Raw genomic sequence first — 25,528 nt, 5'->3', positions numbered from 1 at the left:
AATGTGTAGCCAGTGAGTCTCTTTTGAGACCTTCTTCAACCTTGGTCTGGCGTTTGTTTAGCTTACAAATACTTGGCCTGAGGTAAAGGACTATTGGGGGCTTGCATATCCGCAGTTATAACTTAGTCACTGGTGTTCAGATGATATATGACAAACTGATTAACGTCTGCCCTGAATGCCTGACTGCCTATATTTTGGACACAGTATTCTCCCATCATACTCAGGTGTGCTAAAAAAAAAGATTTAATCTGCTGGTCTCTGACACTTTGTATTTTGCTCAACTTGAATTCAACTTGTCTATTCTTCAGGAGCTGGATTTAGATGAAATTCTGTTTTCTGACAGAACCTTGGCATCCTGCCATAAAAACTGGAAATGGAGGCAACTTAAAGTAAATACTGATAATATTTCTCTCTCCCTTCCTTTTACTTGTGAACCTTTTTTTTAATAAAAAGAAAAAGCATATGTTCATAGGCTAACTTGTCCCAACAGAGGGTCAATTACAACCATTTGGCTGCAAATCCAATCCAAGAAAAATACCAAGTAAAGAAACAGCAACAGCAGGTACCAAGGGCCCCCACTACAGTCAGATGTTCTCAGTATATGTCAAATGTGAACATAAAGCCTATGGGTAAGATATTTTTCATCTTTCACTTTCCCATGAAAGTCCAAAATGAATCAATATGCCAGCGAGACATTTTTTCATAGTTAGGTATTTTCCTAGATAGTCCTATAAATGTCAAAAAGAAGAAAAAAGAAGAAAATAATTATTTTAATAACAATCAGCAGTAGAATAAATTAATGTTCAAATCTAAATATATTGCCTGGTCAAGTATTCATATATAGATAGAAATAACTGTTTATCCAGATAATATATCCTCACAGGAATGCAGTTCAAACCTGGCAACCCCTTCATTTATTTACGATTAGTTCCCTAGAACCGTGATGGCAAACCTATGGCATGCATGCCAGAGGTGGCATGCAGCGCCCTCTCTGATGTCATGTGAGCCGTCGCCCCAGTTCAGCTCCACCATGCATGCGCAGGCACCTCCCGCTGGCCAGCTAGCCTTTGGGCCTCTGCCGCATATGCGTGGGGGTTGGAGCATATTCGGGGGAGCGTACATGCATGCGCAGGGGTGTGGGGTGTGTGCAGGGGGGCCGCACATGCTTTGCATTTTGGGGGTTTGCATGCACACGCTTTGGGCACTCGGTCCGGAAAAAGTGAGACATCACTGCCCTAGAATATTTGGGATGTACCTGACATGCTTCCTTCAGTGAAACATAAAGGGGTTACTTTGGAATACTCATTCTTGACTGCTAATTTACAGACCTAGCATATTGGAAAAGATACAAATATAATATATTCTAACAAGAATAAAACATTTGACAATAGTGCCTAAGGGGTGGGTTCTACTTACCTTTACTACCGGTTTGCATCATACCCGCCCGCGCATGGTCGCTCCTCTGCACATGCACAGAAGAGTTCTGATGACGTTTGGGTCAGTGGGCGGAGCCTCCCACCGGTTTTACTACCGGTTCTATAGAACTGGTCCGAACTGGGGGCAACCCAACACTGTGCCTAAGGAATGCTGATTTACATGGCAGTTAAGCACAGACTGGATTGTGTGACAAGTAGATAAGTAGCTTACTCAAAGATACACAAAGAGTATCAGTCGGTTTGGGAGAAAAGTATCAAGGGGGTGGCTACAAGGATCAGTTCTGGTCCTCTTTTAAATTTTTTAATGACTTGGATAAAGTTATAGAAATGCTTATCACATTTGCAAATGACACAATTTTGAGCGGCACAGGTGATAACTTAAAAGACAGAATAAACGGCAATGTGAAATGTTATAAAATGTGCATGATACCTGACTTGGTAGTAATACATGTGAATATGATCTTGGAATCATAGCTGATTGCAAAGGAAACATAAACCATCAGTATGATGTATTTGCGTGGGGGGAAAAGGGCAGCTATAGTTTTTGGCTATTTCAGCAGAGTAAAGTTTCCAAAATGTGGGAATAAAGGTTCCACATTATTCTGCATTGGTCAAATCACGCAGCAAGATACTACTCAAATGAATTACTGAATGGTTGAAATGGTGGTGGGGTGCTCATTCACTCCCAGTTCCTTATAGCATTTGATCAATGTGCAGCCAAACAATGTGCCCTTCTCTGTGGAGAGTTTCTTTCTGTTGCCAAAATTTCAACGGTGAATAAAATCATCATTTCTTATTTTTCACATTAATGTCCCTTGCAATGAATTATGGGCCTGCATTTGTAACGTAAGGTTATTACCAGGCAAGGCTTCAGATCCTTCCGTGAAATAACTGAGCCCCTCACCAACTCATTGATGGTGTGAGGCTATAAACCTTCAATTGCATGAATTAAATTTCACCGTGGCAGCAGAGAGAAGTTGGGATATGAGAGGAAAGGCTTTAATTTGCATCACATGCAGAAATGGTAATGCATATAAGCACCAGGAATTCTTCAGTAAAAATAGGCATACTCAGCCAGAATTTAAAAATGGGGACTTTTATAAGAGATGGCATGTTTTCTTTATCTCTCCCTCTTTCTTTAAAAAGGTAATTTAGTTTAAGAATGCAATATTAAGGGAGAGAGCCAGTTAGGTCTAGTAGTTAAGCCTAGAAACCAGGAGATTTTGAGTTCAAGTCCCATTTTAGCAATAGCCATGAGACTTATATACCACCTCACAGTGCTTTACAGCCCTCTCTAAGCAATTGACAGAGTCAGTGTACTGCCCTCAGCAATCTGGGTCCCCATTTTACCGACTTCAGAAGGATGGAAAGCTGAGTCAACCTTGAACCAGTGAGACCCAAACTGCTCAACTGCTGGCAGCTGGGGGAGGGGGGGATCAGCAGAAGTAGCCTGCTGTACTGCATTCTAACCACTGCATCACCAAGGCTCTTGTCATCTGAGACATGAAAACCAGCTGGAAGACTTTGGGCCAGTCACTCTCATCCCACAACATCAGGCCTTTGGGTGATAGGCCGATTTGACAATTCCTGTCATCATCAATGGCTCAACACTCGGCTGATCTGAAAAAAAGCGTATCCTGCACTTGTGGGAAAACACTTTTTAAACTTGTAAGGTTTAAAAATATGTAAAGTTAGGGGAGAAAAAAAAATTCCTCTAAACTTTTCAGTTTTTCTTATCAAATTGGACTCACTTCCACATTTGAATTGGATTGATCTGGCTATTGCATGTTTCATATTTCCTTAATATTTCAGTAACTAAACTGTTTCTCAAAGAACCCATATTTTTACCTTGCTTTGGAGTCATTTTTAATAAATAGGATAGATAATAGGATTGTACATGCTTTGAAAATTATTTTGAAGAAGCACCTAAGACTTTTTGTGAGTGTAACACTTCTCTGTTATTCATTAATGCACCCCCAACTTCTCTCAAATCTGAAAAAAGTGCTGTTGCTTTAAAACTCCCATTAATCTTAGTAAATAGATAACTCAATAGCATATGTTGATGTGTTAATGTAAAATTGCATCAAGCTGTTTTTCATGCCTTGGTGAAAGAATGGTTTGCACGATAAATGATTTTATGTTCTGGAGTTGCTTACGATGATACCGTTGGATTTATTTTGGTAATTTGAATTTGTATTTCTTGATATCTCCGTTTTACATTTTAAAAAAATCTTCCTACAATGCAGTGTTGATTTTCAAAAGTATATGCTATTTTAGAGGAAAATGTTGTTGCTCATACTCAGGTCTTCAAGTTTATGTCCAAAGTTTCAAAGTAGCTTAGAAAACTACAAAGTGGTTTAGAAAATTAGAGGGCTCTATGATTTAAAAAGTTTGCAAGCTAGTTATCTCTTTTACTAATGTTGAGGTTCTGGTATGAGTTCTGATATATGACAGGGATTATATTTTATATAATTAAGGATAAAACACAATACAGTTGAATCAGAAAAGAAGTTTGGAAGATAACTATGAAGTGAGTTGATCAAAAATGTGCCACCCTCTGATGTAAATTATCCAGCAAAATAGATGCAGACCATTGATCAGATTACTTACTTGTTTTACTGGTTTGTTAGATGTAGACCTCGTCTAACCTCCAGGAACTCATGGTCCCCCTATTTTTCCCCGCAGTCATAATAGTGGGGAGAATGGTGGCCCCAAAGTCACTAGTACTAGCTTTATCATAGCTGAAAATTAATTTGAACCTTGGATGGTCCCTACCACCTGTTTGCTAAGTTTTTTTTAATCATCTGCTTGTTCCAGTAGGTAGAATACTTGCAAAACCTGTTTAGGAAGTTGAAAATGTCACCCCAGAGAGAGAGCGTCAATAATGGTGCAGGCAATCATAGTAATATCACTGAAGTCTGTCTACATCAGTGCTTCTCATTCTCAACAACTGTAAAACGTGTGGACTCCCAACTCCTGGAATTCTTCAGCCAGCATGACAGAATTCTGAAATTTGAAGTCTGCACATCTTAATGTTGGTGTGCTTGAAAAACACTGGTCTACTTACTGCTGACTATTATATATACAACTACACAACCCATGCCTTGTTGGGTCATCATTTCAGAAATATTTCTTTACCTAAACAGAGAAACAGAATGACCAAGCACAGGCAAAAAAAAGCAGTGGGAGCATGAGTGAGTTCCAACTTCTTGCCAATTTCTCCATTGAATTTTTTTGTGTGAATCTGGCATAGAACATTAGAAATTTCTCTTCTCTTCTCTTCTCTTCTCTTCTCTTCTCTTCTCTTCTCTTCTCTTCTCTTCTCTTCTCTTCTCTTCTCTTCTCTTCTCTCCTCTCCTCTCCTCTCCTCTTCCCCCTCCCCCTCCCCTTCCCACAGGTAAATGCCTGCTGCTGGTTGGGAGAGGGAACAAGGGATGCAATGGCTGGGAAACTGTCATGGAACATTAAAAATGAAGATCACATGACTACAGCACCAGCGCAACAGTGCATCAGCAGTGTAGCAGCAGCCAGTAGCACCAAAGCAGCCACAACGTTCCCAAACCTCATTCTCTCAGGTATCATTGGGTCCCAGATTTTGCACAATTCTGTAAATTAATTCATTTGAGGTACCTTGGTTCAAAAATTGTTGCCATATGACTCACTGTTTCACCCAGTAGTATATAGAGTAGTATATAGTATATACAGTGTATTTAAATCAGCACTCAGGCTTAGGCTGCAATTAAGAAAAGCTGCATATACATGGTGATGATGAAAGAAAAAGAATATATATTGCTTAACTCTTTAAATTTTGGCAGCGGGAACAGAAAACTCAAGGAAAAGATCTGATAGTAAAAGAGGTGCATTTTGCTATGTGCACATTTCTTTCCATAACCAAAGTGGGCAGGCCCACGTCTTCAATGGGAAATTTTGATGTAAAATGATGATTGCCACAGATATCCACACAGTCTATCCAAAAGTAAGAATTAAGTCTGAACCCTTTTGAACTTATTCAGAGATCTAACTCGCTCTGCTTTTCCCCAGATTGTTCAAGCAATTTACTTTGCCACCTTCTGCAACTTGAACAGGCACTCAGGCAATCATCCTGGGGTGTAATGAAAGGAAAAGACAACTAGTGAGTGACTATCCATGTGTATATACATTGAGGTTATGCCACTCACTGGGGTGTCTGTCCCAAACCTAGTTTTGGACATGCCTGAATGGTTGTGTTCCTTTCCCTCCTCCTCCTCCTTCTCTTGCTTTTCCTTTTACTGCACTACTGGTGGTCTGCTGGACTCTGTGCAGATGTTTCTCCCATGCTATGTCATGCTTACTTTAAAATGGCTGTTTAGGAGAGGAATGGAGAATCAACACGTGGAAGACCATCTGCTCCGGTGGTGTTTCTAAGCAAACAGCAGATAGCACTGCTGTTGCCTTTGATCCCATATCACTGGTTTTGGCTTAAGTTTCAGACTGCTGGTAAAGGTGCCTGGGAGCTTGTGCCTTCTGCCCTTTCCTTCCCAGTAGCAGGACTTACAGATGTCTGTTCTGGGACTTTGGATTTTTTTCTCTCCTGTCATTCTTGATGATTACTGGATGACTTGGACTTTTGACTTGAGTCCTCCTCCTCTATGTCTCTTGCGTGCACTTTTTCTTCTGTAGGGCTGCTACCAAGATGCTTTTATGCAGGGGCCAGTTTTCAGTGTTTTTATTTGGCTTATAGCTGCTAAGTACAAAAGGAGGGGGAAAGAGACTCAGGCACCACCAATATTTCCCCATCTTGAAAGAAAAGTCTGAAGATAAGCAATAGTTCCACCTGGTTTTAGTATTGCACATAATCAGGAATGCTGCATAATTAGACTTTGGGGGGAAACTAAGCAATCTTCTTCCCAAATCTTTGGGTTGTGTCCCAGTTATACAAGAAGAAATAGCATTTCTGTTTTTAAATGTAAACACATTTATGCTTCTCACACTGATAGTGGCTAGTAACCTTTATCTAAATGACATCCAGATCCAGAGTGATCCATCTCCTCAGAAGAGATTGTTATCTTCCCAATTACACCAACAGTTCAGGAAGATGAATGGCTTTGAATTGCCTATAGGTAGAGTTTACTTTTGAAAGGAAAGTTACTTATCAGAATTCTTGTATTCTCATTTCAACCTTTCTCCAAAATGGAAGACCTGACAGAATAACTATGATACAGGTTATGCAGTTGAACATTGATTGTTGAATACATTAAGAGCAGAATATGGAAATTAACCAATGAAATCAAATTTATAAGTGGAGTCTTGCATTGAGCAGAGAGTAAGAAGTAGTTTTGGATATCCCTTTAGTGGTTTGTTTATATACTGCATATATTTATAATTAACATCTCTCTGCCAGATCTAATGGGGTGACCTGATGTAATCATGATGTGGTGGTCCCTCAGATTATAGGATCCCAACTCATGAAGGGCTTTAAATGTTAAAACTGGCAGCCCGAATTGGACAAATAGAAACTAGCAAACAGTGCATCTCAAAGAGCAGAGGTGTGACATCTGCTGTTCTAGAAGCACACACAACTGCTTCCCCACTGCATTCAGGATTCCAAATTCCAGATACTCTTCAAGGGCAGCTCAGTATAGAGCGCATTATAGCAGCCTAATCTGGAGGTGACTACGGCTTGAGTGATAAAGAGATCTAGAAATGGATGCAATTGGCCCATCACATGGACATGTACAAAGTCCCTCCTAGCCACAATTGGCACCTGTTTGAGGAGGAACCATGAGTCAAGAAGGGCCCTCCAGATTGGGCTCCAGGTCTGTCTGGTGCAGTGCAACCCCATTCAGCACCAAAAAACACATACTCTTGCATCCACTGGACCCCAAACCCAAGCCTCTCAGTTTTGGCAGGATTCAACTGAAGCCCTTGAAGCCTCCAGGTACTTTGATAGATATTCATAGCATTACAGCACCTCTCTTCCCAAATCACCACTGACTGTAATTGATCCTGGAAAAAAGAGGTGAATTAGCACATCACCATGCTGCCCACCCTCAGCCCTCTGAGCCTATTCAGAAGGATACTATAGTAAATGGTATCAAAAGCTCTGAGGGTTCAAATAGTGGATGCAGAATCCCCATCTTCCAGTGCCAGATGTTATCCAAAAGCATGACAAATGCCACCACCTTCTCAACCACTTTTCCCCAAAAGGGAATTTACAATAGATATTGGATAAAAATGGTCCAGTATGATGGGGCGTAGGTAGCAATGGCTTGAAGTGCTTGGTTGGTTAAAGATTTGTTCTCACATCATGGGAGTGATCAGGTTATCATGATTGCCTATCTTAAAGTATAAATATTTTGCAAATAGTTTTGGCAGATATGAAGCTGTAAATATTGCTGTACGACTCCATTGCAATTTTCAAAATATTTTAAATCTTGAACAGAAGCCCTGAAATATCTGATATGGCACATTTTGTGTGAAGGCATTTGTGCACATGCTACAGAAGAAATGGCAATTTAACCATGGGCTGCCTGACAGCCATCCATTATTTGCTATTGCTGCTGCAAGAAGATGTAATATGAAAAGACCAATACACTGCTTACTTTTCAAAGAAATTAACTTAGTGGAATCACTGAATATGAGAAATGCAAATAAGAACAGCATGAAAAAGAACAAGACAGTCAAAACAAAATGGAATAAGAATAAAAGTAAGAGCAAATCAAACAGTCCAGAAAAAGTTCCAAATGACAGAAAGATATTAAAGAGCCTAAGCAATCCATGATAGAATGGATGTTGTGACATAATGACATTCATTATTGGTGTGGAAAATGACCAATTGCTGCCTCCATGAAGTGAGTAGTTAAACACAGTTGCTCACACATACAGCTCCATATACGAACTTCTGCAGTCACTAGATAAACATATAGGTAGTAATTCTGTTTTTATGGCAATATTTCCTTTAAATCCCATTTGCTAACGCTAATTATACCATGCTTCTAATGTTATGTAACTATTTATCTTTTGTCTTTTTATTCCATATTTACTACTTTTATCTTAACATATAAACTTCTGTTGTCTATATATTTATTTTTCTTTACATCATTTATGGCATCATAATTATATATTGCTTTTACTGATGAATTTTTAGTTTTTGTTTGTCCTGATTTTGTTCCTTGTGTAAGATTGTAGCCTGTGGTACAACCTTTTACAAGTAATATGAGCCCTATAATTGGAGGTAATTCTAATTATAATCAGCAAGATGTACTTCTGAATAAACATATTTTCATTCTGAGGATATTAAATGAGTTCATTCTGGAATTCTATATAAAAAACATTCTTAGATGAAAAAAATTCTGCATTCCGTCTCAGTATCTTTTGGAGGAAGTTAATAGAAAGTCTGGTGTTTCTTTTTTCTTACAGACAATTGTAAATTATTGTGCTGCTGTTCTACTTTCCAGATGTGGAAAAAGCTTGTCTTTCCTCTTTTAAAGAGAAGACTAGTCTAGCTGAATTTGTCTCAGATGGCAATGAAATTAAAAGCACACATAAAACTGATCATTTCTTCATTGCCCCACTAATTAAAAGAAGTGATGAAAAAATCACTTCAGAAATCTTCTACACTTAACGTTCAGTAGATTTTTTAAACCTGGAAACAAAGTTGTGAACTTGAGTCACTTTGAGTCCATCTTCATTTGCATGTCAATTTAAATCAGTGTGAGTGTGTGTATGTGTGTGTGTGTGAAATTGGGTCATTAACAATGAATACATACAATTTCACCTTGCTGAATGATGAATCCTGTCAAGAAGGGCAATGGTGCTGAACTCCAAATCATATTAACATAGGACTGTGCAGTCAATTCCCAGGGATGGTGGGAGGTAGATCCTGCTGCAGAGTGTCTGTATGAGCAAGTTGAATCCAGGAAACTCAAGCAGTTTAATTTTGTTTAAGAAGCTGAAACAAGTTTTTAAACTAAACCCTCTGCTATAACACATAGGAGAATAGATCAAGCCAGGCTTGGAAGCACACAGAGAAAAGTGTAATGGTACCTTGGTACTCAGCTGTTTTGAAACTATCGAATTTGGCACTCAATGCATTTTGATGTTAAAATAATTTTCTCCTACTCATTGTTTGTTTGGTACTCAACGCACAAGCTAGAACTTGTTGGCGTTGGCTGCCTTGTGACTCACTACATTATTTCTTATGGGGAAAATTCATTTGATATTCATTGTTTATGGTACTCATTGCACCTCCTGGAACCAATTAACAATGAGTACCAAGGTACCACTCTACTGTATTATAAACAAAGCCACCTCAAAAGCAACATTCTTCAGCCCTTCAGAATAGCTAAATATATTGAATATAAAACTGCTAAACGGAGAATACTTCCACAAAGCCAATACGGTATTTTAACTTCCCAGATTCAATTGGCAGCAGGCCACTGCAGTTTTCATTGAGACTCTTTGAAACCAGCCAGTGTGTACTCTCATCTTGCACTGCGAGGGTTTCATTGCAAGAAAAATAAAATAATCCATCACTTTGAGGGAGGAGGTTCTATAGAGCAGAGCTGAGTGCTGAGGTGCCATGACATCTTTACCCCCACCAGAATTATCTCTAACGTTTTGATATTTATCTTTAGTATTAATTCTTTTGGTTTCAGGACTAGCAACCCAGATGCCTAATAAACAGAATCTTTGTATGCAGATGATGCAGAGCTTTGTCCGATGAAACGGAATACAGCAATGAAGAAGCTGTTAAAATCAGTTACATTAATAGTAAGGTCCTTATTTTTTGCCAAGTATACCAGAGTTCACACCTGGTAGCTGAATGGTCATCTAGCAGAGCAAGTTAAAACCTTAAAATCTTTTGGGTGTCATTCGTATTTCATAACTCTGGCAAATGCAGGGCACATCTGGACTATGTCATTCAAAATGCTCAGGAGTCGACAACAACTATACGATATTGTTACTATTGCATCATTTACAATACACCAACAGTCATATATATATTTTCAGCAGACATCATGCACAGATTTTATTTGGAATCCAACTGGGATCATATACAGGTAGTCCTTGACTTACGACCACAATTGAGCCTAAAATTTCTGTTAAATGAGACATTTGTTAAGTGAATTTTGCCCCAATTTACGACTTTTCTTGCCTTGGGTGTTAAGTGAATCACTGCAGTTGATAAGTTATTAACTTGGTTGTTAAGTGAATCTGGCTTTCCAATTGACTTTGCTTGTCAGAAGGTCACAAAAGTGATCTCATGACCTTGGGACACAGCCACGGTCATAAATATGAACCAGTTGCCAAGCATCTGAATTTTGATCCCATGATCATGGGGATGCTGAAAAGGTCATAAATGTGAAAAACATTCATAAGTCATTTTTTTCAGGGTTTTAACTTTGAATGGTCACTAAACAAACTGCAAGTTGAGGACTATCTGTAGCTACTTTGCTTCATTTAGAGACTGAACCCTGTTCTGAATCCTGGTCCAAGCAGAAACAGACTCTGCCCTACAAGTGAGAGTTTCTGCAGGCATATACACAGAGTCACTTCTCCTCCTCCCCTCCTTCTCTGTCTAAGGAGCAGCTAAAGGCAAACAGAACCCCAGTGGAAAAATTGTTCTTAATATTTGGTTTGCAAATTGTTTTTAATTATTTTGGATTGTTGATTTTAGTTTAATTTACTGTTCACCGCTGAGAGTCCCTGCAGTGAGATGGCCAGTCACATAAACTGTTTAAAATAAAGGAGGAGGAGAAGGAAAAAATAATATGTGTCAAGTGGCATAATGTGTCTCCAATATGGTTCTTTATTGGGAGGCTGAAATAAACAAAATAGAGACCAATGTATGCAGATGTATTTTCTCTCACTGCTATTTTCCTTATTATTTTCTTACTACTATTTTTCTCTATGACTTAGGCTTTTTTATTTTATTGCTAACTTTATAATATCCTGGGAAGGACCCCTGCAACAGAAATAGGATTAATACAGGATTTCCACAATGTGTCTTTGTGATGATGGTTCATCAGCAGACAATACTAGAGTTTAAGCAACGTTTGATGGATGTGGCAGGGCAGCCAAAGCAACCTGCCTTCCTAGAGACACATGTAAATATTATCTTCTTTGGTCCAGATCAAGTAATTGTGTCCAAATTTAGGAAACTTCTAACTTTAATATGCTTTAATGTACTTCCAAAAGCTGTTTTTGATGGAAAATTTTGAAATGTCCTAAAGGTAAAGGTAAAGGTTCCCCTCGCACATACGTGCTAGTCGTTGCCGACTCTAGGGGGCAGTGCTCATCTCCGTTTCAAAGCCGAAGAGCCAGCGCTGTCCGAAGACGTCTCCGTGGTTATGTGACCGGCATGACTCAACGCCAAAGGCGCACGGAACGCTGTTATTTTCCCACCAAAGGTGGTCCCTATTTTTTCTACTTGCATTTTTACGTGCTTTTGAAACTGCTAGGTTGGCAGAAGCTGGGACAAGTAACGGGAGCTCACCCCGTTACACGGCAGCACTAGGGATTCGAACCGCCGAGCTGCCGACCTTTCGATCAATAAGCTCAACGTCCTAGCCCCTGAGCCACCGTGTCCTATTATCTTATAAACATCCTATTATGCATTAAAATTGCCCTTGTGGTGAATGGGAGGGACAGTGAAGCTATGCTCCTTTTAAAAACATGCACAATTAAATTTTATAATCCTTTTGTCGTACCTTGATGAACGTATCTTTTCTTTTATGTACACTGAGAGCATATGCACCAAGACAAATTCCTTGTGTGTCCAATCACACTTGGCCAATAAAATTCTATTCTATTCTATTCTAATCCTTTTGTTGTTAATTTAGACATTAGAACTTTTTAATATACAGTTCCTGCTGGCTGATCGAAATAATTTTGTTTCTTTGAATCTAAAAAAAAAATCTCTATACTCTATTGTTTGTTGAACTGACATGATTTGATCATCTTGACAATATGGCTGTACCTACTTTTATTTTCGTTTCTATTTATTGTTCACTCTGTTATGTATTTGTGGAATTCTGGTTGTTGACCACAATAATGTTTTGTTTGTTTCTTGATTTGGCTATGCTCTCAGATACTTTCCCAGCTCTGGGCACATAATGAGAAATTCCTTTTGGTAAATTCCTCTGTCAGTGTCTGCTCAGTTCCCTCTTTCTCTGTTGCGCATGGATACCATCTTTCTCAATCTTTTCTGTCTTTATGCAGGCCTCCTTCACATGGAGAGTATGGTTTTGCTTGGGGAACTGAGTTTCTTGCCTAAGTAGGACAGTACCCACTGATATATAATTTTATAAAAATTTCCCTTAATTTTAGCACATACTGGATGCATTAGAGATGTCTGTATTTCTTTCAATCTACTGCTTTCCCAAGACATTGTATCTACAGGTTTTTTCCACTGACTTTTTGTGAAAGATATATAAAATGGTAAATGTAGACATTTTATTTGGAACAATTTAAGAAATTTAAGGGCCTCTGTGGCTCAGACTGGTAAGACAGTCTGTTATTAACAGCAGCTGCCTGCAATTACTGCAGGTTCAAGTCCCACCAGGTCCAAGGTTGACTCAGCCTTCCATCCTTTATAAGGTAGGTAAAATGAGGACCCAGATTGTTGGGGGCAATAAGTTGACTTTGTATATAATATACAAATGGATGAAGACTATTGCTTGACATAGTGTAAGCCGCCCTGAGTCTTCGGAGAAGGGCGGGATATAAATGCAAATAAATAAATAAATAAATAAATCATAATTCTAAAAATTTAGCAGCTCAGTTGCAGCACAGCTCTAGTTCTTTGTTTGTCCTAGGTAAATCTAGGTAGCCAGAACTTGTACCCGTTATTTCTGATCCCAGTTTTATATAGTTTTTCACCATTTTTGCTGTAAACCAGTTTCATATACCTGAACACTGCAAGATAAAACCAATAATTGTGGTTTATTCTTCAATGAGTGAGGGGGCTGTCCTTTTATCTCTTAAAGAGGCCTTGATTCTCCCCCTCCTCAAAAAGCCATTGCTGGAACTCACCATACTGGACAATTTTTACCCAATAACTTACCTCCCTTTCATAGGAAAGGTTGCAGAAAAGGTGATTGTGCAACAGCTTCAGAGGGCTTTGGAGGAAAGAGGATTGACTGAATCCTCTTCAGTCAGGATTGAAATGCGGATATGGGAGAGAAACAGCTTTGATCATGCTTTTGGATGACCTCTGGCATGGAGGAGATGGGGCTGAGCATCCATCCTTGGCCTTCTTGACTTCCTGGTGTCTTTCGATACTATCAACCATGGTATCCTTCTGGTTTAGCTCCAGACTGGTGGCAGGTGGCACAATGTTGTGATGCTAATGATACTCAGTATATATCTTCAAGGCCAATTCCAGTTGGTGTTGATCAGAGGGGAGAGTCCCATCCTCAGCTCTACTTTTTGTGGGATACCACATGTTCAGTGCTATCTCCTCTCCTTTTTAACTTCTACGTGAGTCCACTAGGTGAGCTTATCTGCCACTATAAGGTGAGGTGTCATCAGTATGCTAATGATACTCAGTATATATCTACCTCTGGCAGTTTAAGTGATGCTGTGAATGTCTTATCTCAATGTCTGGAGTCTATGAAGGTCTGGATGGGGAATTACGGCCTTCAACTAAACCCTGGCAAGACTGAATGGCTTTGCATTGTGGAGTCTACTGGCTCCAAGACTTCGCCATATTTGCTGCTGGTTGGGGTTGCACTGCCCCAGATAAACCCATTGCCCAATCCTTGTAGATTCATGACTCCTGCTCGAGGAATAAGTGGCAGTCGTGGCTAGGAGACCCTTTGCACAGCTTCATTTTGTATAGCACTTGGGCCTGTTCATGGATCAGCAGGCCTTATTCACAGTCACTCATGCCCTTGTCACCTCCAGATTAGGCTACTGGAATAAACTCTATATGAGGCTGCCCTTGAAGAGTATTAAGAAGCTTCAACTAATACAGAATGCAAGCAGAGTGGGCAGTTATGTGGGCTCATAGAGCAACACATGTTACACCTGTGTTCCATGAGTGCATTGCTTGCCAGTTTGCTTTTGGGTTCAATTCAAGGTGCTAGTTTTAACTCTTAAAGGTTACTAATTTTGGGATTGTTCATGTAATCACCTAAATTATTATTTTCCAGTTGCTCTGGAAAGTGTCCCTTTTAATTTCACTATAGTATAAAGTATAAACTATCTATACTATACATGCGTCTATTGTTCACATCTCTCTCAACTCACTTTTCCTGCTTTTTGTTCCTATTTGCGAGTTCACTTTTTTGATGTTTTTCTGCTGTTTAATAAATGAGCATCAAACTATATTTTTTACTAACTGAACTGGGTAACACACATGATTGATCTGATCTGATCTGATATAGGGATTACCTAGGAGTGTGTGGGATGCAAACTAAGCTGGAAAATACCCACACTAATTTTTGAACATTTGTCACCCAGTGGAAGTATTCCGAGTGTTTTGTGGCCTGCTGAGATCTGGCCAAGCATGAGTTCACATAGAACCCTTGGTAACTTTCTATAGTATGTTGTGTATACACTCTGGGAATAAAATTGATCACATTTGTCATGATCCTATAATTTTGGCAGCTAATCTGAAGAAGTATTCAGAGAACTATGTAACCCAGTTCCGACTTTTAGTTCTTAAAGTTTTCATCAAGTGTGACCAATTAGTCATTTCCTTGACTAATGCTCATCATGGCTCATTATATCTTGTAGATAGATAGACTGTTCAGCTGATAAGGAATTATACATTCTTTCTTGAATAAAGGAGTGATCCCAGGTTCATTACAGGAGGCAATTGTGAAATACCTCTTGGGGGGGAAAATTACTATTGCCCTTAGCAGTGTTTCCTAACTTTTTTCTCTCAGGATCCCTTCCCAGTTTTAAAAATTATGGAGACACACTTAGAAAGCACTTACCTATGAAAATGTTATTTGGGCTAGATGTGAGTAGATCAACTTGACTGTGGTTCTGCATATAGTCAGATGGCTGTTTCTAAAAGGTGGTGCTGGAGTCTCTGTTTAAACTCATTATTGATTAGTTGGTTAGTTTATTATTGATTGATTGATTTAATGCCACTGAGCTTTCATCAAGTTCCATCTTCTCTCCCATGCTGTTTACCAACTGTTTGGAGCCACTAAATGATATCATTCAGGGTTTTAGAATGAAGTGACACACAATTGTGTCCCAATTTCCTGACAGTTAGAATAATTAACCAGTGGAACAACTTGCCTCCAGAAGTTGTGAATTCTCCAACACTGGAAGTGTTTAAGAAGAGATTGAACCATTTGTCTGAAATGTTATAGCTTCCTGCTTCCTGCCTGAACAGGGGGTTGGACTAGATACAGGGGTGTCCAAACTTGGTCCCTTTAAGACTTGTGGACTTCAACTCCCAGAGTCCCTCAGCCAGCAAAGCTGGCTGAGGAACTCTGGGAGTTGAAGTCCACAAGTCTTAAAGGGACCAAGTTTGGACACTCCTGGAGGTCCCTTCTAACACGTCTAGTGTAGAAGTGTTGCAAGTGTTAGTCTATTCTATCCATTTCATCAGAGCAGTGAAAGTGCCAAATCAAACTTTTGCTATAATATTCGACTGGATAAGTTTTAAAAATTTTTTTATTTGCATTTATATCCCGTCCTTCTTCGAAGACTCAGGGCGGCTTACACTATGTCAAGCAATAGTCTTCATCCATTTGTATATTATGTACAAAGTCAACTTATTGCCCCCCCAACAATTTGGGTCCTCATTTTACCTACCTTATAAAGGATGGAAGGCTGAGTCAACCTTGGACCTGGTGGGACTTGAACCTGCAATCATTGCAAGCAGCTGCTGTTAATAACAGACTGCATTAGCCTGTTGAGCCACCAGGCCTCGAATAACTGAAGTATTATCTACACAGGAAAGAATGCTAACACTGGATATACAAGTAGTTCTCAACTTACAACAGTTCATTTAGTAACTGTTCAGCGGCACTGAAAAAAGTGACTTACAACCATTTCCAAACTGAAAAAAATGATTTACAACCATTGCAGCATCACCATGGTCACATATTCAAAATTCAGATGCTTGGCAAATGACTTATTTTTATGACAGTTGCAATGTTCCAGGGCCACTGATTATTTTTGCAATCGTCTGACAAGCAAAGTCAATGGGAAAGCCAGATTCACTTAACAACGGTGTGACTAACTTAACAACTTAACAACTGCAGTGATTCACTTAACAACTGTGGCAAGAAATGTCGTAAAATGGGGCAAAACTCACTTAACAAATGTCTCACTTAGCAACAGAAACATTGGGCTCAAACATGGTCGTAAGTAAAGGATTACCTCTATTCCCTGAAATGGTTCCTTCACTTTTTTGAGTTCATGGGTTAGATTTCTGCTTGCCAGTGTCCTCTTATAAGTTCTCTTATAAACAAAACATCTACATTTGCATGCTCTCTTCCATGTTGAAAGGTAAAGGATCAACAAGAACATGTACATTCCAGCAAAGTCAGCGTATAGATCTCTCAGTCTTTACAGATAAAGGGGGGTCGGGGAGATCAGTTTGTTTTCCATCAAAAGCATGTTCAGCTGATAATAGCAAATGTATTGGTAGCAGGCTTTTTCAGTGGTATAGTTTGAAAAAGAACATCACAAAAAGCTTTGCACTCTCATATTGTTGTGGCTTTTTCGTTTTGTCAGGTGTTATTATTTGATCTTAATACAAAGTTTGGGGGAACAAAGAATTGGAAGCCTGGAGAATGACATTACGGGTCAGTGAGATTTACTATGGGCAGCTGCTCCTTCAAAGTCCCTCTCTGCGCTGAAGCCTATTAAGAAGTGGTAGATTACTTTCCTGCAGTTTTCTGTCATATGATGGATGGTGTTCTGAAAAGTGAAAAGACTTCCTGGCCAGAGAGGCCTTTCCCTTCTACTTACTATGTTCTCAATCCTTAATGCCACAATTCTGTTAAATACAGACAGTACTGCCTGTTTTATTTTGGTTGCTTTTGCCTCATATCCCTAAACACAGTTGTGCCATTTAAGGCCTTTGCATTAAGTTAGGACACCAGTATCAGACATCGCCTCACCCCCATCACGGAGTGGGCCTAACAAGTCTTCAGATATATTTTACCTTATGGTTTTATTTAAATAACAACTTTCCAGCCTACAAAACTGAATTTTTTATTTTATTTGCACCATTTTCCTCTAAGGGTTACATATGTGTGCTTTCTTATATTTCATTGAGGATATCTAGGACCAGGTCCATAATAAGGCCCTAAGTAAACTGCTTCCCAGGATTTTTGAGCAATTTAAATTAATTAAATATATACTGGTATTGTGAATCCCCGAATACAGACACAATCTTTTTCTAGAGTTTATGTTAGCATTTATGGCCTTTTCATTTCTTGATTAGATAATTTCAGTGATTTTTAAAAGTTGTATCTTCATACAATATTTATATTTTTAATAATAGTCTCAAATTAATTATTAAACAACTTGAAGTCTTACAGAGTGTAACACTAGAAGCAGAAAGGAGATAACGTGATGTTGAGATTAATGAAAAATGTACCTAACAAAATTGACAGTCCTAAATTCCCCTTAACCTCCTTTCTTTGAAACACTTGAATGTTTTTTTTAAAATCCAAAAGTGATATCTAAGGCCCTCTGAGCATGAAAAGTTAAACCTGGCCCTTATTTATTTCTATGTAAATAATTGAATATTCCTATGTATCATTACTGAATTAATTATCAAATTCATACTGGATTTAACCCCACCCTGAATTCTAGATGGCAAAGTACAGTGTATTATACACAGTATAGAACAGGGGTCACCAAACTTTCGGACCTCAGGGAACACTAAATTAATAATTTTAAATCCTGAGGACCACTAATATGAATTAATGAAAGATAAATAGTATTTAGTCCAATATAAAAAATGCAAATAATTTTCCTGCGGACCACCAAAATTTTCTTGAGGACCACCAGTGGTCCACGGACCGCTGGTTGGTGACCACTGGTATAGAATATTATTATACTTAAATTAAAGGGCTAAAATTCTTAAAACTAAAAATTTGTCTTCAGGGACAAATTTCCCTATCTGATATTCTACAAAATATTGACTTACAAGTCCTGGATATTCCAGACCACAAGTTCTATTAATCAAAATGTCATGCAAAAAAATGTTTTAAGTGTCTAACAAGTATTAAAAATCCGGACATATTGTGACAATGGAATGGAATTAGAGAGAGGTAACAAGAATGTCAAGAAGGTTTAATATATGAAAAGTCAATATGAAAAAAACCTGAATGTTTTGCTTTGGAAAAAAAAGCAGCTAAGGGAAGGTTTGATAGCACCTTTACCAATATCTAAAAGGTTATCACTTAGAAGAACAGAATTTGTTGTGCCCGGTTTCAGAATGCAGGTTACTAAGTCAATGTTTTAGATTCTAGGAAGAAAAGTTTTATAATAGTTATAAACTTTTTAGGAAATAAATCCTAACAGTAAGAGCAGTTTGATAGTGGAAGCCCTCACCCATGGAGATGGTAATTTATCTTTTACTAGATGTGCTTAAATTAAAATTAACCATCCATCTAATGGGAATTACTTAATTTGGATTCCTGCATTGAGTTGGAAATTTAGCTGAGTATTACAAATTACTTTCTAAGACTCAGAGATTTAATATCATGGGCACCAAATGATATTTGATAATGCTAATTTTCCTGCAAAATCCCCATCAGAAAGGCCCTGTTTGCATGATTATCTCCAAATCTGAGATTGAGATTTGGATTCAGGAAGGATCAGTCATGAACTTCATCATTATGGCACAGAAATCAGAGATTCTGTCACAGCTTTCTGTCTCAGAGTATGTGCAAAAGTAGAATCTTCAACATTTTATTCCTTGGGACTATATCAAGTGTTAAGTAACTGGATACCATGTGTAAAAACTACAGTTCCAGCTGTGCAGGATGTGCATGAAGGCAATCCTGCCTCCTCTCATCCTCTGGCAGCCTTCCCCACCACAAATGCACATTTTTTGTTTCCTCCACCCACATAAGCTAGGGCAGCATCCGGTCCTTCAGTGAAGAAATACTAACACAATGCAGTGAACTATAGTACAATTTCCCTGTCAGTTTAAGAAAATAGAAGCAATGATAGGGACAGATTTTGAGGGATCCCAAATTATTTAATTGGTCCTGCAGGTCCTTTGTAGTTATTATGTGTAGAAATCATCTGATAGTTTGATAGCAACGCTTTTAGGCCTTTTGTCACTGTAAATTAATAGTTTTGTGGTGGTATGAGCCTGTGCTTTTCATATGTGAGTTCATTAAGTTGATGAATACAAAAGAGAAGCTTTACTTTCAATACATAATTCTATTAAGTTCAGTAGCTTGCATTGTACTTGTGTCAGAAGCAAAGGCACTTCCAGGTTGAAAGGATTAGCTGGTGACATCACTGTTGTCCAGGGAATGCACAGTTGGGGGTTCCTTTCATATCCCCAGCAGAAGCTGGAGTGAAAGACGGGAGCTCACCCCACCCCATAGCAGCACTCGGGTCTCGAATACGGGCTTGTTATCTTCCAACCCAGCATCCTAACCTCGTGAGCCACCATGTTCCTTAGTCCAGTAGCTTGATGGGACATAAACTGAGGTCCTCATCTATGATAAGACAGTTTATAGTCCAGTAGTGACCATCTTCCGTTCATTGCTTACTTCCCATTTCTCCCTGAACCAACAGGGCACCTTCCACATTGCTCAGAAGTAAATATCACTGGAGATGTTCTTGGGCAAATATAATCACATACTTACACCCATTGTGAAGCATCCCTGCTGCAAAACTGATTCACTAGCTCCAAAATACATGCTGTAGATGTCAAATCACACAGAGTATATAAATATTTTAGCTCAGATTTCTGGTCCCTTGAACAGCAAAAAAACAAAAACAAAAACAAAAAAAAACACGGGGGGTGGTTGTTCTTCTTTATTATTCACCATAAGATATTTTGTCATTCCACTTTTTTGGGGGTCTTTATTTGCTTTTTTGTTCTCCTGCTCTCTGAAGCTAGATCTAGCAGTAACTTTGGGGTCTCTTGTTATTTTGTGTTGAGTGAATTGCAAGAAATGTGTATGCTAGAGTTGTAGAGTATAGTAGCATCCACCCATTCTCTTTCCCTGCTTTAATATATTGAAAACAAGGGAAGGAAAAGAAAAGCCTTGTTTCACTGCCAAAAAGGAGGAACAGATTAAACTCTCAGAAAAGCTACCAGGGACTCCACATTTTACTTTAAAAACTTGACCTCCCTCCTTTGCAGCAGCACAAGGGAAAAAGGATAGGCCTTACAAGCTGTAAATCATTTCTCATCACATTAAGTAAAAGTCTCATCCCTAAGACCCTGCTGGGAAGGTGAGAAGAGCAGAGGAGAGGGCAAATAGCAGGAGCCTGTTTTTTATTTAGTATTCTCACTGGCTCCGAGAAAGGAGATGAAAACGGCACAGACAATGAAGAGACTGTCACAGTCAATTTTGCTCATCTGTTAAATCCTTGGCTGATATTGGCACAACAATGACTTATAGCTAAAGGAAGGGTCAGATGGGGAGATCTGAAGAGAGGTGCTCAAGGGAACATTCTGTGTGCAGAAAGCGCTAGGAACAGCTCAGCTGCTGTGGAGCTCTGTGCTCTGCATCAGCTACATTTGGGAGATTTCCAAATTAGCTTTGCACTAAGATCCTGCTACGGTATTGTTTCTTTCCTTGGGATACAATCCTGGCAGCTCACAGACCAAAAACTACTGAGTTTTTTTTTTTTTACTGTAGCATGTATAAAACTGAACAATAAATTTCCCTCTAGGTTCATTCTCACAATGGGTAGTGTGTCACCGCCATTACCAACAGTTCAAGGGGTGGTATTATTCCACGGGAATCCATTTAAGCATCACAGATGGAGCCTCATGTGAATGGCTGCATCTCCTCCCACATTTTTCTTTGTTAATTTTGGGTTTTGTCACCCTGATTCCTGAAGCTTCTTTTTATGGTATTTTGCTGCAACATTTCTGGAAATTTCAAAAGCTAAAACAATTGCAATCCCCCCAAATGAACTTTGAACTTTTATTTGATTTTGTGTAGAGAGAGGCAATTGGCTTCCTTGGTCCCAATAAGGCTCAGTGTTATTTTTATATTGCCATCCAAATTTGATATATCAGCAATTGAACTAGTCTATTGCATGTTCAATTGCTGATATATCTATTGCATGTTAAGAGGGACGCGGTGACTCAGTGACTAAGAGGCTGAGCTTGTCGATGGAAAGATCGGCAGTTCAGTGATTCGAATCCCTTGTGCCGCGTAACGAGGTAAGCTCCCATTACTTGTCCCAGCTTCTGCCAACCTAGTAGTTTGAAAGCTAGTGTAAAAAATACAAGTAGAAAAATAGGGGCCACCTTTGGTGGGAAGGTAAAGAGCGTTCCATGTGCCTTTGGCATTTAGTCATGCCAGCCACATGACCACAGGGACGTCTTCGGCTTTGAAACTGAGATGAGCACTGCCCCCTAGAGTCGGGAACGACTAGCACAACTAGACTGACTATGTGCAAGGGGAACTTTTACCTTTATCTTTATTGCGTGTTATCCTTTACTTGTGATCTATCCTATCTTATCATAGGCAGAATTTCTATTCTTACTTAATCCTTTTTTCAATAAAATCCTTCTCCTGGTTTTATTCCATGCTGTATAGTAGAGATGTCCAGGTTCTCCAGATCTTTATCAAAAAGAAAATAAATAGGCAAGTTTTATTTTCTTTGCACCTTTTTCACAGCTGAAAAAGCACTAAATATAATTTTCTGAATCTAGCTAGATAGCCAGAACTTCCAGTCTAAAATATCTCTTTTGCATGATATACAGGTGTGTTTATTAGTTTCCTTTTCTGTAGTACAGAAATGCAAAAACTAGTGCCCTTCATTCGGGATATAACCATTGAACATACATCTAGAGCTAGAAAGAATTGTCAAAAATATCTGGAATATAGCAAGTTATTTTGCTGTAGTTACTCCGTTTTTTTAGCAAAAGAGCAAAAAAAATTAGTTTTTTAAGGGATGTTTTTAATTATTGTGTGTATTTGTATTTTATCTGCCTGTTCACCGCCCTGAGTCCTTCGGGAGAAGGGCGGTATACAAATTAAAATATTATTATTATTATTATTATTATTATTATTATTATTATTATTATTATTATTATTATTATTATTATTATTATTATTATTATTAAAAATATTATTCCCAGGTTTGATACTCTTTTTTTAGGGGGTTATGAATGACCCTCTCTGTTTTTATTATTAAAGGTAAAGGTTCCCCTCGCACATAAGTGCTAGTCATTGCCGACTCTAGGGGGCGGTGCTCATCTCCGTTTCAAAGCCGAAGAGCCAGCGCTATCCGAAGATGTCTCCGTGGTCATGTGGCCAGCATGATTCAACACCAAAGGCGCACGGAACGCTGTTACCTTCCCACCAAAGGTGGTCCCTATTTTTTCTACTTGCATTTTTACGTGCTTTCGAAACTGCTAGGTTGGCAGAAGCTGGGACAAGTAATAGGAGCTCACCCCGTTACACGGCAGCAGTAGGGATTCGAACCGCTGAGTTGCCGACCTTTCGATCGACAAGCTCAACGTCCTAGCCCCTGAGCCACCGTGTCCCTGATGTTTTTAATATTAGGAGAACTCTAAATAAAATTTCTTCAATTAATATTTTGGTACTGCTTTTGGGTGATGCTTGAGTTTGCTTTACAAATATTTTATCTGTTGCTAAACCTATGACTTAAACCACCAAGAAGGGTATTTTATAGGAATTGGAGAACATATAAAGTTCTCCTGCATAATTTCTCGATGTATTCAAAACCAATCAAATATTTCCATATTAACTCAAACCAAAAAGAGTGAAGTTGTACTACATCAAAGAAATGAATTCAAGCAGTGAATTAATGGATGGGATATGGTTTCAAATAGCAAACATGTATTAAAAGTAAGATAACTTCAGGAGAAGCATAAGGGACTGAATGTCCTTTAAAATTTATTATAAAGTTACCATATTGATAATACACTGAAGGAGAAATAATGAATAATATTGAATTTTATCTAAGATACCAGTTCACATAGGGGCAGTTACATAGAAGTTTTTTTTCCTTTTCCATGTACTGGAAAAGAAATATTATGATTGGCCAGCCAAATGTTTAGGCTGGATTCGTCATTTTTATTCACCTATCAAGTCCTTCCCAAGGACCTGGGATAGGCAATGCTATTGTTCGATGTTGTTAAAATATCGTTATAGGATGTAAACTGTTTAAGTACAGCTGCCTTTTCCAATTGACTGATGATGATTTTGTCAATGCCAATGATATTCAAGTGGTGCTCCAGCTGTTACAGCTGATACAAGACACTATCACTATTGGTACTACCTTTTCTTTTGCTATGGTTGTTCTATATCTATTTGCAGATTTGTGATTTTGTCCAGTTCTTTCTCTTTTTTTCTAGTGTCTCACATCTAGTATCTAGTCCTTTTTTTCTTTCTTATAGACAATTGTTAAGTCTGAGAATGTTACATGTGACAGGTGCTTGTCTGTTTGAATTCTCAGATCCCTGAGGATTTTAGTTTCTTCATTTTCTAATATGTATTTTTTTTATGGTCTCACCAGTTCTTGCTTGCAGACAAATGGTATTTCTTGCAGATATTTCAGTGCTCCATTATTGCCACTTTGTCATGCCATTGTTTGTAGTCAATTTGTACAATCTGGCAGCAGCTAACTAGGTGGTCCACTGTTTCTTCAGCTTCTTTGCAAAGGTGGCCTTTGCTATCTGTTGCTGTCTTCTCAGTTCTGCATTTGTCCTTAAGGGGTGTGTGTGTGTGTGTGTGTGTGTGTGTGTACGTGTGTGCGTGTGCGTGATGCAGTCCTTTGGAAAAAATAGGGAATGACAAAATAATTCATGAATAAATAGAAAAAAGTTTTCTATCTCTTTAATACATTTTACTGTATCAGTGCACAGCAGTCAGCGTGCATAAAACTCCACATACTATTGGCAAAAGCATTATCCAAAATACTTCCTCCATCTTAAATATATTGCATTGCTTTATTATATTTAATGCATTACAACTAATATTATTATAATCTGACCTATGACACTATGCACTTTAAATGATGTAATTATTAAATTTATTAAATAACGATCATCAATTAAGTTTTCCTGAAAAGGAGTGAAACTTAAAACTATTTCACTTTTTTCTAATTAAACCTGAAATTTAAATTTCTAGAAGGAAAATGAAATTAGCTTTTAATTCGTTGTTTGACCAATTTTAAAACATTAAACTAAAAATTGCAAGTATTTGCTAGCATTGTCAAATTTCTGCTATTTTCATTTATGTACTGAGCCCATACAAGGAAAAAATATTGCAGCACAGGCATTCTAGAATATTTTTCTCTTGGAATATTTCTCCAAGTAACACGCAATAACTATTTATGGTTGGCACAATAGCTCTAAATGCTTTAATTTTATACATTTGCAACTGAAACATGCAATTCTTTGAAGAGTACATTTGATAACTTGAATTAAGCCTTTGAAACATTTACAGACTAAATTGGGAATCATATTTCCCTCAGAGCTCTGGTAACTAAAACTGGAAAACTGGAACACAAAATAGTGTTTCTCAAGCACATTTTGTTTACCAAATAATACAGAATTTTATATAAAATTTTGACTTCTGTTATTTTATTTCAATGCTTACTTCCATAGTTATTCTTCTAGTTACATTCTTATCACTTTTAACTATTTTCTGAAACACAAGAAATGTTATGTTTTATCTAATTATTTGTTGTTTTATCTAATTATTTGTTGTGTTTCAATCTAATTATCTCAATCTTTTAACTCAAAGGTTTTTATTTTGTCCTCTTTTAAAGTGTTAAAAGATAATTATGTGGTACTGTTCTGTCTTAGGGAACATCTGTTTTTCTTTATTAGCCATTGCTGGAACATTAAGGAGTCAATATTCTAGGCCAGATGGGCCAAATGAGCAAAGCTGGCTGAGGAACTCTGGGAGTTGAAGTCCACAAGTCTTAAAGGCACCAAGGTTGGA

At 38.3% G+C, this 25,528-nt stretch overlaps 1 protein-coding gene across 4 annotated transcripts in view; it reads left to right on the top strand.

Moving 5' to 3' along the window:
• SLC25A21 (solute carrier family 25 member 21) overlaps positions 1–25,528 on the top strand; it is a 307,091-nt gene that overhangs the window by 111,462 nt on the left and 170,101 nt on the right. The window contains exon 2 of one of the 4 annotated variants that reach the window (XM_058162291.1): positions 22,751–22,921. The exons of the other annotated variants lie outside the window; for them this stretch is intronic. Coding sequence (XP_058018274.1) covers positions 22,873–22,921 — 49 coding nt within the window. The 5' untranslated portion in view covers positions 22,751–22,872. The remainder of the gene's footprint in view (positions 1–22,750; positions 22,922–25,528) is intronic. 4 annotated transcript variants of the gene reach the window in all.

Source organism: Ahaetulla prasina, chromosome 1 (genome assembly GCF_028640845.1).
Source record: "Ahaetulla prasina isolate Xishuangbanna chromosome 1, ASM2864084v1, whole genome shotgun sequence".
Taxonomy (NCBI): Eukaryota; Metazoa; Chordata; class Lepidosauria; order Squamata; family Colubridae; genus Ahaetulla; species Ahaetulla prasina.
Note: the sequence above shows the minus strand (reverse complement) of the source record. Positions and strands in the feature narration are given on the sequence as shown.